At 42.7% G+C, this 19018-nt stretch overlaps 1 protein-coding gene across 1 annotated transcript in view; it reads right to left on the minus strand.

Moving 5' to 3' along the window:
* Positions 1 to 16105: 16105 nt before the first annotated feature.
* LOC311143713 (LIM domain only protein 7-like) overlaps positions 16106 to 19018 on the minus strand; it is a 97591-nt gene continuing 94678 nt past the window's right edge. Inside the window, exons 28-30 of the mRNA XM_084179583.1 lie at positions 18353 to 18461; positions 17443 to 17545; positions 16106 to 16968 (exon numbers count right to left, since the gene is read on the minus strand). Of these exons, the coding sequence (XP_084035709.1) occupies positions 16946 to 16968; positions 17443 to 17545; positions 18353 to 18461 (235 nt within the window). The 3' untranslated portion in view covers positions 16106 to 16945. The remainder of the gene's footprint in view (positions 16969 to 17442; positions 17546 to 18352; positions 18462 to 19018) is intronic.

Genomic DNA, 19018 nt, shown 5'->3' on the forward strand with positions numbered 1-19018 from the left:
CAATTAGGTTGGAAAAAATAGGCTGATCGAGCAGCAGTGAGGGCTCTTCGATATTGCACGGTACTGTCTTTCCAAGCTAGTCCGAAGACTTCCAGTTTGGTGGAGCGCCATTTCCGTTCCAATTTTCTGGAAGCTTCAGGGCTCGGGTATTTTCTGTATACAAGGGAGCTCATTTCTTGTGACAAATGTTTTTTGTTTTTAGGTGTGCAACTGCATCTAGGGTATTACGCAAGGTTAAATGTAGACCCTCAGTTAGGTGGTTAACCGATTTTTGTACTCCGTCCTTGGGTAGGTGGAAGGAGTCTGGAAGGGCATCTAGGAATCTTTGGGTTGTCCGAGAATTTATAGCGCGGCTTTTGATAATCCTTGGTTGGGGTCTGAGCAGATTATTTGTTGCGATTGCAAACGTAATAAAATGGTGGTCCGATAGTCCAGAATTATGAGGAAAAACATTTGGATCCACAATATTTATTCCACGGGACAAAACTAGATCCAGGGTATGACTGTGGCATTGCTTAGGTCCGGAGACATGTTGGACCAAACCCTGAGTCGATGATGGCTCAAAGACTTTTGGAGTGGGTCTGTGGACTTTTCCATGTGAATATTGAAGTGACCAAAAATGTGATGATGATTACAAGGTCTGATAGGAATTCAGGGAACTCAGTGAGGAACACTGTATATGACCCAGGAGGCCTGTAAACAGTAGCTATAAAAAGTGATTGAGTAGGCTGCATAGATTTCATGACTAGAAGCTCAAAAGATTAACATTTCAAATGTACTGTTAAAATGTTATCAACACCTCCGCCTTTGCGGGATGTGCGAGGGATATGGTCACTAGTGTAACCAGGAGAGGCCTCTTTTAACACAGTAAATTCATCAGGCTTGAGCCATGTTTCAGTCAGGCCAATCACATCAAGGTTATGATCAGTGATTAGTGACTGCCTTGGAAGTGAGGGATCTAACATTAGGTAGCCCTATTTTGAGATGTGAGATATCACAAACTCTTTCAATAATGACAGGAATGGAGGAGGTCTTTATTCCAGTGAGATTGCTAAAGCGAACACCGCCATGTTTTGTTTTGCCCAACATAGATTGAGGCACAGACACAGTCTCAATGGGAATAACTGAGCTGACTACACTGACTGTGCTAGTGGCAGACTCCACTAAACTGGCAGGCTGGCTAATAGCCTGCTTCCTGGCCTGCACCGTCTCTCTCATGGTGGAGCTAGAGGAGTTAGAGCCCTGTCTATGTTGATAGATAAGATGAGAGCACCCCTCCAACTAGGATGGAGTCCATCACTCCTCAGCAGGCCAGGCTTGATCCTGTTTGTGGGTGAGTCCCAGAAAGAGGGCCAATTATCTACAAATTCTATCTTTCGGTGGGGCAGAAAACCGTTTTCAACCAGCGATTGAGTTGTGAGACTCTGCTGTAGAGCTCATTACTCCCCCTAACTGGGAGGGTAGTGATGGACCTCCTTTGGCCGCCATTCCTTCCAGTTCTCTGCTGCTAATGACTGGAACGAACTGCAAAAATCTCTGAAGCTGGAGACTCTTATCTCCCTCACTAACTTTAAGCATCAGTTGTCAGAGCAGCTTACCGATCACTGCACCTGTACACAGCCCATCTGTAATTAGCCCACCCAACTACCTCATCCCCATATTGTTATTTATTTTGCTCATTTGCACCCCGGTATCTCTATTTGCACATCATCTTCTGCACATCTATCACTCCAGTGTTAATCCTAAATTGTAATTATTTTGCACTATGTCCTATTTATTGCCTTACCTCCATAACTTACTACATTTGCACACACTGTATATAGATTTTCTATTGTGTGATTGACTGTATGTTTTGTTTTACCCCATATGTAACTCTGTGTTGTTTTTATCTTCCTGCTTTGCTTTATCTTGGCCAGGTTGCAGTTGTAAATGAGAACTTGTTCTCAACTGGCCTACTTAAATAAAGGTGAAATAAAAGGGGGCCAGAGAATCGATGCTGACACATCTTTCTAGCTAATTTACACACTGAAGCTATGTTGCGCTTGGTGACCTCTGACTGTTTCATCCTAACATCGTTAGGATTGTGGTCCTCTAGCTCAATTGGTAGAGCATGGCGCTTGTAACGCCAGGGTAGTGGGTTCGATCCCGGGACCACCCATACGTAAAAATGTATGCACACATGACTGTAAGTCGCTTTGGATAAAAGCGTCTGCTAAATGGCATATTGTTATTATTATAGTTGGTGCTGACGTGGATAAGAATATCCCTCTACACTCGCCAGTTTTAGCCTTAGCCAGCACCCTCTTCAGATTAGCCTTTACTCTGCCCCCTGGTAAACCGTGTATGATCGCTGGAGGATTATTTTTAAGCCTAATATTGCGGGTAATGGAGTCGCCAATGACAAGGGTTTTAAATTTGTCAGAGCTAATGGTGGGAGGCTTCAGCGGCTCAGACCCCGTAACGGGTGGAAGAGAGACCTGAGAAGGCTCGGCCTCTGACTCGTTGCTTAGTGGGGAGAACCGGTTGAAAGTTTCTGTCGGCTGAATGAGCGACACCGGTTGAGCATGCCAACAGCATTTCTTTACAGAAGCCCCCTTACAAAAAAAGATTGCAGTTTTGAAACTGCAGTAAAAGTGCAGTAACTACATTCGACTGTGGTATTTTGGACACAGTAAGTGCAGAATAACTGCAGTTATACTGCACTCTAACGAAATGTAAATCAAATTTAAATCCGTGTACTGCAGTTATACTGCATTCTGACTGCAATCTTTTTTGGTAAGGGCCTTGAGAAAATTGTCCGGCTGCGGGGACTGTGCGGGGGGATCTATACTACTATCTGTACTAGCTGGTGGCACAGACGTAGTTTCATCCTTTCCTACACTTAAATTGCCCTTGCCTAACGATTGTGTCTGAAGCTGTGCTTGCAACTCACCATATCCTCACCATAAGGCGATAGTTTTCCTGTATATTATGAGTACAGCGACTGAAATTAGATGGCATAGCGTTAATTTTACTAGAGGAAGTGGTAGCTCATTTATTTGTTTGCTCATCTATCACTGATCTGAAACATTTAGCAAGCAATAATGTAGCTAGCCTAAATCAAGTGTCTTATTCATCTATTGACTCACGGAGTAGCCTTATATAGCCTTATATAGAGGCTATTTTCCTATCGTCCCAATCCCACTGAAACCCTAAATTCGGACAGTCATCCATGAAAATTCCTAATTTTATTCTGTAATCCATAGGATGCATTATCAAAGCACGTCATTGGCGATCAAAGTTACTCTATCATGACTAAATATCAGTTTCACTTGCTGTGAAATCTTTACATATTGGCGCAGCTACAATCTAATTTTGGGATAACTCAGTGACCATATCTTGGTTTTAAACGCTTTTAAATTGGCACTTTTGCTGTGTTTCCAAGGACTCTCGGGATAAATATGAATTATTCCCGGTATTGAAACTTGGTCGATTTTCGGGAAAATATTAATGCAACGTGCAAAAAAAAAAAGTGGTACTCTGTGATGTGTTGGATTTGCCCCAAATAAAACGCTTCAGGACATGAAGTTAATTTCTTTGCCACATTTCCTGCTGTTTTACTTTAGTGCCTTACTGCAAACAGGATTAATGTTTTGGAATATGTTTTATTCTGTACAGGCATCCTTTTCACTCTGTCAATTACGTTGGTATAGTAGCGTATACAATGTTGTTGATCCATCCTCATTTTTCTCCTATCACAGCCATTAAACTCTAACTCTTTTAAAGTCACCATTGGCCTCATTGATTTTGCAATTTTATAACAAATGTCATGTTATTCTACTCATTTTGCCATTGGGAGGAGAGGAAGATTTGCTGATTTACAGCTAAATTCGTGCAAATTTACACAGTTTGGGTGGAGAGAAATGTTTGACGTTTTTAATATTATATCGGAGTCAGACTGACTAACAAAATCATTGGGGCGGTAATTCGACTATGATTACTACAAGTGTAGATAGCGAGCCGCTAGACTAATTTACCAACCTAAAAATGTTTAGCTTACATGGGATATTTGAGTAACTAGATAAAAACTGCTAATGCACAACCACATTTCAAAATTGTACCTTGTGTATTCTATTATTCTAACTCGCAACAGTAAGTTGAGACCCAGACTAATGGAATTGGGGGGATTGTTCCGAGGGTAGTCATAAATTGCCCATCCCTAAGGTAGTCATAAAAAAATAATGTTAAACACTGTTATTGCATAATCAACCAGGTTACTGTCGATGTGCCCGTGAGCAAGACACTTAAACCTAATTGCTACTGTAAGTCACTCTGGATAAGAGTGTCTGCTAAATGACTAAAATGTAAATGCACACAGTGAGTCCATGCAACTTATGTGACTTAAGGACATTTTTACTCCTGACCTTATTTAGGCTTGCAACAACAAAGGGGTTGAATACTTATTGACTCAAGACATTTCAGCTTTTCATTTTTTATTATTTTGTAAAAATTTCAAATAACATAATTCCACTTTGACATTATGGGGTATTTTGTGTAGGACAGTGAAGGCACTGTATGTATGGCTGCTAGCCAAATAACGTTGCACTTCTGTCTGTTGTCATCTGATGAAAACGATTTTCTGCTGAATGTGTTGCACTAATATATTTTGTTTAAGAAAAACTATAGTTGCACACCCCATATCACTCTATTGAAGCAAAAAAAACTGGGACTTTCTATATAAAACGCAGGTGAAATGGTTTAAAACAGATTTTTTGATGGTCTGCGTTTTTGAAAATGCAGATTTCTGAAAGCTAATGCGACCCCTGCCTTGACATGGTCAAATAACTCAAGCATAGATTGGTAACTTTTTAAAAATAATTTGGCACACAGAAACTAGAGGGCATGAGTAACTTGGTCAAAAGGAATGGCACCGATTGGTGCCATCCCTCATATCGGTCGCCCCGCGTGACCTAGAAACCCGTTTGACCTTGAAACTTTGTATGTAGGTGTCTTTCCTCATGCTGAACAAATTTGCCTCAAGGAACATTAAGGTCCGTCGGGATAGATTTTCCTCCATCTTGGACATTTCTGTAAACATTTGAAAAACGTATTCTCATGAACCATAAGTCAAAATAACACCAGATTTGGTATGTAGGCCCATCTCTTAACTTAGTTAAGAAAAGCCAAGGGATTGTTTAAGAGATTACTGAGTTATTGATAAATCAAGAAATCTGATTTTACGTGTCCATTGAAATCCACGCCACAATGGCCTATCAACTTGAAAACATGTTTTACTGTCCTAATAATTACGGAGGGCACTGTATAAAATGAGAAAGGGCGAAGATTGGGCAGATTGAGAGAATCATGATCTGGGTTGGTGATCGATCTGTTTGATATAGCAAGCGAGAATTAGTTTACCTAGTCATATACACTACTGGTCAAAAGTTTTAGAACACCCACTCATTCAAGGGTTTTTCTTTATTTTTACTATTTTCTACATTGTAGAATAATAGTGAAGACATCAAAACTATGAAATAACACATTGAGTCATGTAGTAACCAAATAAGTGTTAAACAAATAAAAATATATTTTATATTTGAGATTCTTCAAATAGCCACCCTTTTGCCTTTGACAGCTTTGGACACTATTGGCATTCTCTCAAACAGCTTCACCTGGAATGCTTTTCCAACAGTCTTGAAGGAGTTCCCACATATGTTGAGCACTTGTTGACTGCTTTTCCTTCACTCTGCGGTCCAAACGTCTGAAGGTACCATGTTCATCTGTACAAACAATAGTACGCAAGTATATACACCATGGGACCACGCAGCCGTCATACCGCTCAGGAAGGAGACACGTTCTTTCTCCTAGAAATGAACATACTTTGGTGCGAAATGTGCAAATAAATCCCAGAACAATAGCAAAGGACCTTGTGAAGATGCTGGAGGAAACAGGTACAAAAGTATCTATATCCACAGTAAAACGAGTCCTATATCGACATAACCTGAAAGGCCACTCAGCAAGGAAGAAGCCACTGCTCCAAAACCGCCATAAAAAAGCCAGACTACGGTTTGCAACTGCACATGGGGACAAAGATTGTACTTTTTGGAGGAATGCCCTCTGGTCTGATGAAACAAAAATAGAACTGTTTGGCCATAATGACCATCGTTATGTTTGGGAGGAAAAAAGGGGGCACCTTGCAAGCCGAAGAACACCATCCCAACCATGAAGCACGGTGGTGGCAGCATCATGCTGTGGGGGTGCTTTGCTGCAGGAGGGACTGGTGCACTTCACAAAATAGATGGCATCATGAGGAAGGAAAATTATGTGGATATATTGAAGCAACATCTCAAGACATCAGTCAGGAAGTTAAAGCTTGGTCGCAAATGGGTCTTCCAAATGGACAATGACCCCAAGCATACTTCCAAAGTTGTGGCAAAATGGCTTAAAGACAACAAAGTCAAAGTATTGGAGTGGCCATCACAAAGCCCTCACCTCAATCCTATAGAAAATGTGTGGGCAGAACTGAAAAAGCGTGTGCAAGCAAGGAGGCCTACAAACCTGACTCAGTTACACCAGCTCTGTCAGGAGGAATGGGCCAAAATTCACCCAACTTATTGTGGGAAGCTTGTGGAAGGCTACCTGAAACGTTTGACCCAAGTTAAACAATTTAAAGGCAATGCTACCAAATACTAACTGAGTGTATGTAAACTTCTGACCCACTGGGAATGTGATGAAAGAAATAAAACCTGAAATAAATAATTCTCTGACATTTCACATTCTTAAAATAAAGTGGTGATCCTAACTGACCTAAGACGGGGAATTATTACTAGGATTAAATGTCAGGAATTGTGAAAAACTGAGTTTAAATGTATTTGGCTAAGGTGTATGTAAACTTCCGACTTCAACTGTATGGAGGATACAACCATCCCAGCTCTGCAGATTTTGCTGCGAAGAGACAGAATAATTAGATCATTTGTTTTGGTCCTGTCCATATGTAGATTGTTTTTGGTCACAGGTCCAGGAATGACTGAAGATTGCAATATTTACCTGGAGCAAACTCTGCAGATTGCCCTACTGGGTGATTTAAAAAGTCATAGCCAATCGATAAATTATATAAAAGTACATTTAGCAAAAATGTTTGTCTTTAATTTACCATCTGTAGAAACTATGAGAATAGAAAGGTTCAGAACTTTTGAGAAACATCACAGCACAGTTAAAAAATATATTGCAAATACAAATCCAATATGGATGGTGTTAAGAGGTAGATGGGAGGGTTTGAGTGGAGCTGAAGTGGGGGATTAATAAAAACAAGATAACTAAGTTAGCACAGTTAAAAATATATGGCAAATAGAACTCACACTGGATGGTCTTCAGAAATACAGTGGCTTGCGAAAGTATTCACCCCCCTTGGCATTTTTCCTATTTTGTTGCTTTACAACCTGGAATTAAAAGCGTCGCTCTTCAGCCAACCTGAGAGAGCTTGAGAGGGTCTGCAGAGAAGAATGTTGTGCCAAGCTTGTAGCGTCATACCCAAGAAGACTTGAGGCTGTAATCGATGCCAAAGATTCTTCAACAAAGTACTGAGTAAATGTGATATTTTCTGTTTTTTATTTTGAATAAATTAGTTATAATTTCTATGGGTATTGTGTGTAGATTGATAAGGGAAAAAACAATTTACTCAATTTTAGAATAAGGCTATAACATAACAAAATGTGGAAAAAGCAAAGGGGTCTGAATACTTTCCGAAGGCACTGTATATACAGTCGTGGTCAAAAGATTTGAGAATGACACAAATATTAATTTTCACTAAGTCTGCTGCCTCAGTTTTTATGATGGCAATTTGCATATACTCCAGAATGTTATGAAAAGTGATCAGATGAATTGCAATTAATTGCAAAGTCCCTCTTTGCCATGAAAATGAACTTAATCCCCAAAAAAACATTTCCACTGCATTTCAGCCCTGCCACAGAAGAACCAGCTGACATCATGTCAGTGATTCTCTCGTTAACACAGGTGAGAGTGTTGACGAGGACAAGGCTGGAGATCACTCTGTCATGCTGATTGAGTTAGAATAACAGACTGGAAGCTTTAAAAGGAGGGTGGTGCTTGAAATCATTGTTCTTCCTCTGTTAACCATGGTTACCTGCAAGGAAACACGTGCCGTCATCATTGCTTTGCACAAAAAGGGTTTTCACAGGCAAGGATATTGCTGCTAGTAAGATTGCACCTAAATCAACCGTTTATCGGATCATCAAGAACTTCAAGGAGAGAGGTTCAATTGTTGTGAAGAAGGCTTCAGGGCGCCCAAGAAAGTCCAGCAAGCACCAGGACCGTCTCCTAAAGTTGATTCAGCTGCAGGATCGGGGCACCACCAGTGCAGAGCTTGCTCAGGAATGGCAGCAGGCAGGTGTGAGTGCATCTGGAAGCTTTAAAAGGAGGGTGGTGCTTGAAATCATTGTTCTTCCTCTGTTAACCATGGTTACCTGCAAGGAAACACGTGCCGTCATCATTGCTTTGCACAAAAAGGGTTTTCACAGGCAAGGATATTGCTGCTAGTAAGATTGCACCTAAATCAACCGTTTATCGGATCATCAAGAACTTCAAGGAGAGAGGTTCAATTGTTGTGAAGAAGGCTTCAGGGCGCCCAAGAAAGTCCAGCAAGCACCAGGACCGTCTCCTAAAGTTGATTCAGCTGCGGGATCGGGGCACCACCAGTGCAGAGCTTGCTCAGGAATGGCAGCAGGCAGGTGTGAGTGCATCTGCACGCACAGTGAGGCAAAGACTTTTGGAGGATGGCCTGGTGTCAAGAAGGGCAGCGAGGAAGCCACTTCTCTCCAGGAAAAACATCAGGGACAGACTGATATTCTGCAAAAGGTAAAGGAATTGGACTACTGAGGACTGGGGAAAAGTCATTTTCTCTGATTAATCCCCTTTCCGATTGTTTGGGGCATCCGGAAAGCTTGTCCGAAGAAGACAAGGTGAGCGCTACCATCAGTCCTGTGTCATGCCAACAGTAAAGCATCCTGAGACCATTCATGTGTGGGGTTTCTTCTCAGCCAAGGGAGTGGGCTCACTCACAATTTTGCCTAAGAACACAGCCATGAATAAAGAGTGGTACCAACACATCCTCCGAGAGCAACTTCTCCCAACCATCCTAGAACAGGTTGGTGATGAACAATGTATTTTCCAGCATGATGGAGCACCTTGCCATAAGGCAAAAGTGATAACTAAGTGGCTCGGGGAACAAAACATCGACATTTTGGGTCCATGGCCAGGAAACACCCCTGACTTTAATCCCATTGAGAACTTGTGGTCAATCCTCAAGAGGCGGGTGGACAAACAAAAACCCACATATTTTGACAAACTCCAAGCATGGATTATGCAAGAATGGGCTGCCATCAGTCAGGATGTGGCCCAGAAGTTAATTGACAGCATGCCAGGGCGGATTGCAGAGCTCTTGAAAAAGAAGGGTCAACACTGCAAATATTGACTCTTTGCATAAACTTAATGTAATTGTCAATAAAAGCCTTTGACACTTAAGGAATGCTTGTAATCATACTTCAGTATAACATAGTAACATCTGACAAAAATATCTAAAAACACTGAAGCAGCAAACTTTGTGAAGACCAATACTTGTGTCATTCTCAAATATTTTGACCACGACTGTATATATGTATGTATGTGTATGTATATACTGTATATATATATGTATATACACTGCTCAAAAAAATAAAGGGAACACTTAAACAACACAATGTAACTCCAAGTCAATCACACTTCTGTGAAATCAAACTTTCCACTTAGGAAGCAACACTGATTGACAATACATTTCACATGCTGTTGTGCAAATGGAATAGACAACAGGTGGAAATTATTGGCAATTAGCAAGACACCCCCAATAAAGGACTGGTTTTGCAGGTGGTGACCACAGATCACTTCTCAGTTCCTATGCTTCCTGGCTGATGTTTTGGTCACTTTTGAATGCTGGCGGTGCTTTCACTCTAGTGGTAGCATGAGACGGAGTCTACAACCCACACAAGTGGCTCAGGTAGTGCAGCTCATCCAGGATGGCACATCAAAGCGAGCTGTGGCAAGAAGGTTTGCTGTGTCTGTCAGCGTAGTGTCCAGAGCATGGAGGCGCTACCAGGAGACAGGCCAGTACATCAGGAGACGTGGAGGAGGCTGTAGGAGGGCAACAACCCAGCAGCAGGACTGCTACCTCCGCCTTTGTGCAAGGATGAGCAGAAGGAGCACTGCCAGAGCCCTGCAAAATGACCTCCAGCAGGCCACAAATGTGCATGTGTCTTCTCAAACGGTCAGAAACAGACTCCATGAGGGTGGTATGAGGGCCCGACATCCACAGGTGGGGGTTGTGCTTACAGCCCAACACCGTGCAGGACGTTTGGCATTTGCCAGAGAACACCAAGATTGGCAAATTCGCCACTGGCGCCCTGTGCTCTTCACAGATGAAAGCAGGTTCACACTGAACACATGTGACAGAGTCTGGAGACGCCGTGGAGAACGTTCTGCTGCCTGCAACATCCTCCAGCATGACCGGTTTGGCGGTGGGTCAGTCATGGTGTGGGGTGGCATTTCTTTGGGGGGCCGCACAGCCCTCCATGTGCTCGCCAGAGGTAGCCTGACTGCCATTAGGTACCGAGATTAGATCCTCAGACCCCTTGTGAGACCATATGCTGGTGCGGTTGGCCCTGGGTTCCTCCTAATGCAAGATGATGCTAGACCTCATGTGGCTGGAGTGTGTCAGCAGTTCCTGCAAGAGGAAGGCATTGATGCTATGGACTGGCCCGCCCGTTCCCCAGACCTGAATCCAATTGAGCACATCTGGGACATCATGTCTCGCTCCATCCACCAACGCCACGTTGCACCACAGACTATCCAGGAGTTGGCGGATGCTTTAGTCCAGGTCTGGGAGGAGATCCCTCAGGAGACCATCCGCCACCTCATCAGGAGCATGCCCAGGCGTTGTAGGGAGGTCATACAGGCACGTGGAGGCCACACACACTACTGAGCCTCATTTTGACTTGTTTTAAGGACATTACATCAAAGTTGGATCAGCCTGTAGTGTGGTTTTCCACTTTAATTTTGAGGGTGACTCCAAATCCAGACCTCCATGGGTTGATAAATTTGATTTCCATTGATCATTTTTGTGTGATTTTGTTGTCAGCACATTCAACTATGTAAAGAAAAAAGTATTTAATAAGATTATTTCATTCATTCAGATCTAGGATGTGTTATTTTAGTGTTCCCTTTATTTGTTTGAGCAGTGTATATATGTGTGTGTATATATATATATATATATATATATATATATATATATATATATATATATATATATATATATACACTGCTCAAAAAAATAAAGGTAACACTAAAATAACAGATCCTAGATCTGAATGAATGAAATAATCTTATTAAATACTTTTTTCTTTACATAGTTGAATGTGCTGACAACCAAATCACACAAAAATGATCAATGGAAATCAAATGTATCAACCCATGGAGGTCTGGATTTGGAGTCACCCTCAAAATTAAAGTGGAAAACCACACTACAGGCTGATCCAACTTTGATGTAATGTCCTTAAAACAAGTCAAAATGAGGCTTAGTAGTGTGTGTGGCCTCCACGTGCCTGTATGACCTCCCTACAACGCCTGGGCATGCTCCTGATGAGGTGGCGTATGGTCTCCTGAGGGATCTCCTCCCAGACCTGGACTAAAGCATCTGCCAACTCCTGAACAGTCTGTGGTGCAACGTGGCGTTGGTGGATGGAGCGAGACATGATGTCCCAGATGTGCTCAATTGGATTCAGGTCTGGGGAATGGGCGGGCCAGTCCATAGCATCAATGCCTTCCTCTTGCAGGAACTGCTGACACACTCCAGCCACCTGAGGTCTAGCATTGTCTTGCATTAGGAGGAACCCAGGGCCAACCGCACCAGCAAATGGTCTCACAAGGGGTCTGAGGATCTCATCTCGGTACCTAATGGCAGTCAGGCTACCTCTGGCGAGCACATGGAGGGCTGTGCGGCCCCCCAAAGAAATGCCACCCCACACCATGACTGACCCACCGCCAAACCGGTCATGCTGGAGGATGTTGCAGGCAGCAGAACGTTCTCCACGGCGTCTCCAGACTCTGTCACGTCTGTCACGTGCTCAGTGTGAACCTGCTTCCATCTGTGAAGAGCACAGGGCGCCAGTGGCGAATTTGCCAATCTTGGTGTTCTCTGGCAAATGCCAAACGTCCTGCACGGTGTTGGGCTGTAAGCACAACCCCCACCTGTGGACGTCGGGCCCTCATACGACCCTCATGGAGTCTGTTTCTGACCGTTTGAGCAGACACATGCACATTTGTGGCCTGCTGGAGGTCATTTTGCAGGGCTCTGGCAGTGCTCCTCCTGCTCCTCCTTGCACAAAGGCGGAGGTAGCAGTCCTGCTGCTGGGTTGTTGCCCTCCTACGGCCTCCTCCACGTCTCCTGATGTACTGGCCCGTCTCCTGGTAGCACCTCCATGCTCTGGACACTACGCTGACAGACACAGCAAACCTTCTTGCCACAGCTCGCATTGATGTGCCATCCTGGATGAGCTGCACTACCTGAGCCACTTGTGTGGGTTGTAGACTCCGTCTCATGCTACCACTAGAGTGAAAGCACCGCCAGCATTCAAAAGTGACCAAAACATCAGCCAGGAAGCATAGGAACTGAGAAGTGGTCTGTGGTCACCACATGCAAAACCAGTCCTTTATTGGGGGTGTCTTGCTAATTGCCTATAATTTCCACCTATTGTCTATTCCATTTGCACAACAGCATGTGAAATGTATTGTCAATCATTGTTGCTTCCTAAGTGGACAGTTTGATTTCACAGAAGTGTGATTGACTTGGAGTTACATTGTGTTGTTTAAGTGTTCCCTTTATTTTTTTGAGCAGTGTATATATATATATATATATATATATATATATATATATATATATATATATATATATACAGTACCAGTCAAAAGTTTGGACACACCTACTCATTCAAGGGTTTTTCTTAATTTTTTAGAGAATGCCAAGAGTGTGCAAAGCTGTCATCAAGGCAAAGGGTGGCCACATTGAAGAATCTGAAATATAAAATATATGTTTATTTGTTGAACACTTTTTTGGTTACTATATTATTCCATATGTGTTATTTCATATTGTTGATTTCTTCACTATTATTCTACAATGTAGAAAATAGTCAAAATAAACAAAAACCCTTGAATGAGTAGGTGTGTCCAAACTTTTGACTGGTACTGTACATATTTATACCAAAAATATATGGGGGATTGGAAATTATGCGGACAATTACATTGATGGAAGCTACAATCTAGCTGCAACATTAAAGCTGATCTACCCCGCAAAAAAAAAAATTAACCAAAAAAAAGACAGTGTCTGCATTCCAGAGCTTAGACGTTGCAGACGCCTGACAGATCTTACAACGCCTGGATAGGTATTTTAAGTGTCAGCTAACCACATATGTTATAGCAATCTGCCAGTTGATGACATAGTCGATGAAGTGGCACACAACCATTGGTTGTTGTGTCGCCTCGCCTTAGCTGTGAAACGCGGCCTGTATCTCCATGGCAAGCCCCTTGTGTCATTGTCCGCATCCACTTCCTTTCATAGATTGTGCTCTTTAATCCTCTCTGTAATGTCATCTAATATATAAAGAGAAGTGTACAAGTAAACCACATGGAGCCTGCACACCATGGCAACAGGTCTTGGGAGTCATCGTTGTTGACTGTGATGACATGACTAAAATAGAATCAATTCAGATCAACAGGTGGATTAGTGGCAGAGCGTTTCAAAAAATATAGAATATTTTACTGAAGGGTGTCCATCTGTGTACTAAAAGGGACATTATGGCCTTGTCCAGAAACAACCCCTAGACTCTACTCCCTAGGCACGTGAGTAGATCTGAAAGGAATCTGCAAAATTACTTACAGTAGTTACCCAAATCTTTCTGATCAACATTGAGCAGTGCACATGGTGTAAGGGTTGTATAAGAAAAGGGCTAACATCAGTCTAACTCGTCAGGTCCTGTCAGAAATTAAAATTGGCATCAACAGGTGATTGGATCTGAAGAATTTCAATCCGTATTTAATCGCTAAAGCCCAATTTAAATTTAAAGGCAACGTTCCCGCGTTGGTGGAGACTGCATTCACGGTAAACGTATTCTATAGCGCAATCTGTAACACTTCAGCGATACAGATTGAATAGAGCCCTAAGTTGTTCAGTGTCATGCACTGAAACAGAATACATCCAAAATCCATAAATGAAAGTGAATTTGACATCCATTCACTCGTCACAAAGCCTGTGCATACCAAAATATATTTAAGGTTGTAACAGCAAACTACAAGAGTTTGGTAAACGGTTGGAGACTGGTGATGTATTGTGGGTATTATTATCTGAGGCCCTTATCCTCTGGCAAGAAGAGCAGAGGGTTCTTATAACAGCATCAGTCCACATGGGACATATTAGACAGACATACAGACACTGACTAACTGGAATTTAATCAAATCTTCTAGGCTAGTACCTACACACACACACACACACACGCTCGTACGCAGATGAAGTAAGGAGTCTTTTTCTAGTCAGCAGTCTCAGCTTTGAAACATACTGCCGCCTTGATAGGATTCTTGTGTTTGAGGGTTTCAAATTTTCTTCACTCAGAACAGAGCAGACCGGGTTTGTTGTCTAAGCACTAGTATTCAAATCTCTTCACAGGAGCCCAAAAAACAAAACAAAAAAGGAATTGAAGAAATCTGAATGTTTACATAAAAACTCATGACTGTAACAAGGTGAGTAGGACGGAGCCAGGCGCAGGAGGTGTGAATCAAAGAATAAGGTTTATTTGGACAATACAGCAGTCCGCAGCAATGGGTAAACCAAATACAGTGCGACTTAAATGCGTACTGGGAAAACAAAACACACGGATGAATATCCCGGCGATAAAAGTAACATAATGCTCAACACGAGCTAGCGACACCTCCACATGGAACAATGACACACAAAGACATGGGGGAGCAGAGGGAATAATTATACAGAGACTGATGAGGAGATATGTACCAGGTGTGTGTGAAAAACAAGACAAAACTAATGGAATTATGAAAAGAGGAGTGGCAGTGGCTAGAAGGCCGGTGACGACGAACGCCGAAGCCTGCCCGAACAAGGAGATGAGGCAGCTTCGGAGGGAGTCATGACAGTGCTTTCCCACCACTCTCCTCCCTCCCTCCCTCGTTCTTTCTCTTTTCCTCCGTCTCGCGTAACAGGAGGAAAATGAGGACAAACTCTCACCTTGGCGCTCATACACATTAGCTGGAGCTGAGATCTAAGCAATCAGGAGTGTCTTTATTCATTTTCCTATGAATATTGGATGTATGTTTATGCAGATATCAATTCATTAGACAGCCTAAATGGAAGAATACATTAAGAGAATAGCTTATCATAGTGAGTAATGTAATGCATGCGTGGGGGAATTAAATATGCATGACAAATTTGCTTTGGAGGACATACGGCAGCCATGTCCGCTCAACCCTGCTCACCAACTCATTGAAATTCCTTTCATTATCAGTAAAACACTACAGAGAGAAATGGAAGGAGAAAGACAGAGGGAGAGAATGAGAGACTATAGATGAAGAGAAAGAGAAGAAAATGAGAGAAAGCTAACACGACTCAGGATATGACCCAGATGCAGACACAGGAGATGGCAGGTTCAATATACAGAGTCGTTTATTAAAACCACAGGAGGCAGGCAAAGGGCAGGTCGAGGACAGGCAGAGGTTCGTAACCAGGTCTGAGTCTGATAGGTACAGGGCGGCAGGCAAGCTTGGGTTCAGCGCAGGCAGAATAGGTCGGAACCGGGAGAACTAGAAAACAGGGACTAGAGAGAACAGGAGTACGGGAAAAAACACGCTGGTAGGCTTGACGAGACAAGATGAACTGGCAACAGACAAACAGAAAACTCAGGAATAAATGCACAGGGGATAACGGGGAAAATGGGCGACACCTGGAGGGGGGCGGAGACAAGCACAAGACAGGTGAAACAGATCAGGGTGTGACAAAAGCTATTGAAGAAGACCAAGTAAGAGATCACGATTTAGTCACTTTATTTACAAACTTTACCTCAATGCCATACATTATAGTGATATATATTTTTTCTCAACCCACATTTTTTTTTACTGCTAAAATGTATAAGATTAATGCGAAAGAACAACAACTCCCCAATACGTGCTCACTCTCTTTCTCTCTCTCTCTCTCTCTCTCTAACCAACCATGCCAGTTTTTTAAAATATATTTTCATCTAAATAATCTCCCCCCATCACAAACAAAAAAGGCACATCGATAAAAATAAACGAGTCAACAACAAACCTTAGTCAACAACAAACTTGATGTAACTAAAAGACTTGCAGGCGAAAAAGGAGAAGAAATCTCAGGTTTCCCCCGGCCTAACATGAAAACTCTTACATCTCTGAAGTATGCAGCGATCAGGATCAATAATCTCATGAACCAGACCGAAATCAATTTACAGTATTGTTTCCAGTTGGGGTTTCAAAATTCCCCAAACCCTCCACCGGGGATTTCTGATAAACCCATGAAATTTGGGAAAGTTTTCGGAATTTTCCAACCCTATTTTCAGCTAAAAGTCTAGAACTCGCAGGTGCATGCACATCCCTCATACATTATACAAGCAATTGGTAAAAATAATACATTGATATAAACATTTTCACGTATCTTTTGTCAATCTCACCCTCTCAAGCGTACAGTAAAAATAAAGAATAAGATAGTTGTTCATTGAAGAATCAGGGCTTTTTGCTGAATCATAAAACACATTAATACATCTAAAGTTGTCATCTAGCGAAGTGTTACGGCTGGTTGCAGTGTTCATGGGTTGTTGTCAAGTAGTCCTTTATCTACTGTTGTAAAGCGATGTCACATGGAGTTTGGCTGTCCAGCTAGAGGGGAAAGAGGATAGAGGTTATAACACGATACGAAATTATACTATTCAATAACACAACAACACAGCATATCACTAAATGACACGGCAAGACTCAACATAATATAACTGACACGACACAACAGACAATAGTAACAGGATCCCTGGTCAGGTATGACTATGGCATTTCATAAACAGCGGCAGCTAGCCTAGTGGTTAGAGCATTGGGCCAGTAACCGAAAGGTCGCTAGTTCATATCCCTGAGCCGAAAAAGGTGAAATTATGTGCCCTTGAGCAAGGCACTTAACCCTAATTGCTCCAGGGGCGCTGGACAATGGTGACCCCACTCTCAAGGGGAGTTGGGATATGCAAAAAACAAACACAGACTGGAGAACTGAGAATACACATGTAAGCACACCCCAAATTGTTATTATACAGCTTTGAATCTAGTTGGCTCACTTTTCAGCTGGTAGCCAGCTAAAGTCATACTCACTTTTGAATCGCATGTAGCAGGAGTTACAGTAAAGCTGTCGGTTACGTATTCTGACCTCAGCTCCGGCCTCCGATCCTCCCAGGTCAGACTTACAGTCGATGCACTGGAAGTTAGGGAGAGAGGGGAATGGTCAATGAGGGCTAGCCTAGATCCCTCACTCCCAGATGGGGAGAGAAGAGGACAGTCGCCCCCTGGAGGAAAGACGAGTTCCACAGACAGAGCAGCCATGGGGAGAATGCTAGACATATACCCATGGAGCCACAACCAGATAGACAGAGCCCATGAGAGACGCCTGACACTTGACTGACAGACAGAGAGACCAATGAGATTAGCATACATGTAGGGACTTTTGGAAGCTCGTTATGAATTCAGCAGCAGTGTTGGTGATAGGAAATAGTGAGGTGAAGGATTGATTAGTGGGTTTTGGCACAAATGCAGTCAGATTTCATGAAATGCTCATAAAACCATGAAAACAATGTCCCAATACTGTTTGCCATTTCTGCAGCAAGTTATAGATCATAGGGAATTTGGAAGATACTGTCTTTTTCAATTAACTAAAAAGTTCATGGAAACATTACTCCAGTCAAGTTACACTGGAAACCTTAATTAAATGGTAATCATTGGCCACATTGGAAAAGTCACCAACTATCCATCTTACAACCCAGTGGGACTTTGGACTTCTGTTTCCTTGGTTTTGTGTGTACGGTTATAAAGGATCAGACCAGATTGTGAACCATTCATGCTGTTTAGGTTAGTATCACATTAATCAGGGTCAAGTTGTCCACATTAGGACAGCCTCATTCCGTGGATCAGGTTAGTACTGAGATGACAGGTTTAGTCTTTGCTATGGACCAATCATGACCTCAATCTCCAGGTCAGGGAGGTCCGGTCTTGAACTTTGAACTCTCACCTTGAAACAGGTCAAATGATAGCAGAGTCCCAGGGACTCGATGATCATGGCGGCTCCCTTGCCCAGCACCGTGTCACAGAACGTACAGATTTTCTTGCCACTCACTGACCTGAGATTACAGAATGCAGAACACACACACACAGACTGGAGAACTGAGAATACACATGTCCACCCACACAAATATCCACCCACGCACCCGCACCCACACCCACACTGGAAAACTGAGAATACACACACACACACACACATCCAAGCGTCCGCCCTCCCATCCACCCACAGACACAGACAGAAAGACAGACACACCAGTGGAGGCTCCTCAGAGGAGGAAGGGGAGGACCATCCTACTAAGTGAATTTCTGAAAAACTAAATAGTGAAAAAAAGTTATACTTTTTTGATAAAACTATACTAAATATATTCACTTCACCAAATAACTGATTAAAACACACTGTTTTGCAATGAAGGGTTACAGTAGCCTCAACAGCACTCTCTGGAGTAGAACCATGGTGTAGCCGGAGGACAGCTATTTTCCGTCCTACTCTGGGTACATTGACTTCAACACAAAACCTAGGAGGCTCATGGTTCTCACAAGGCTCCATAGACCCACTTCAATTTGCTTACCGCCCCAATAGATCCACAGACAATGCAATCGCCATCACACTGTACAC

This window comes from Coregonus lavaretus (genome assembly GCF_964263955.1).
Source record: "Coregonus lavaretus genome assembly, chromosome: 16".
Classification (NCBI taxonomy): Eukaryota; Metazoa; Chordata; class Actinopteri; order Salmoniformes; family Salmonidae; genus Coregonus; species Coregonus lavaretus.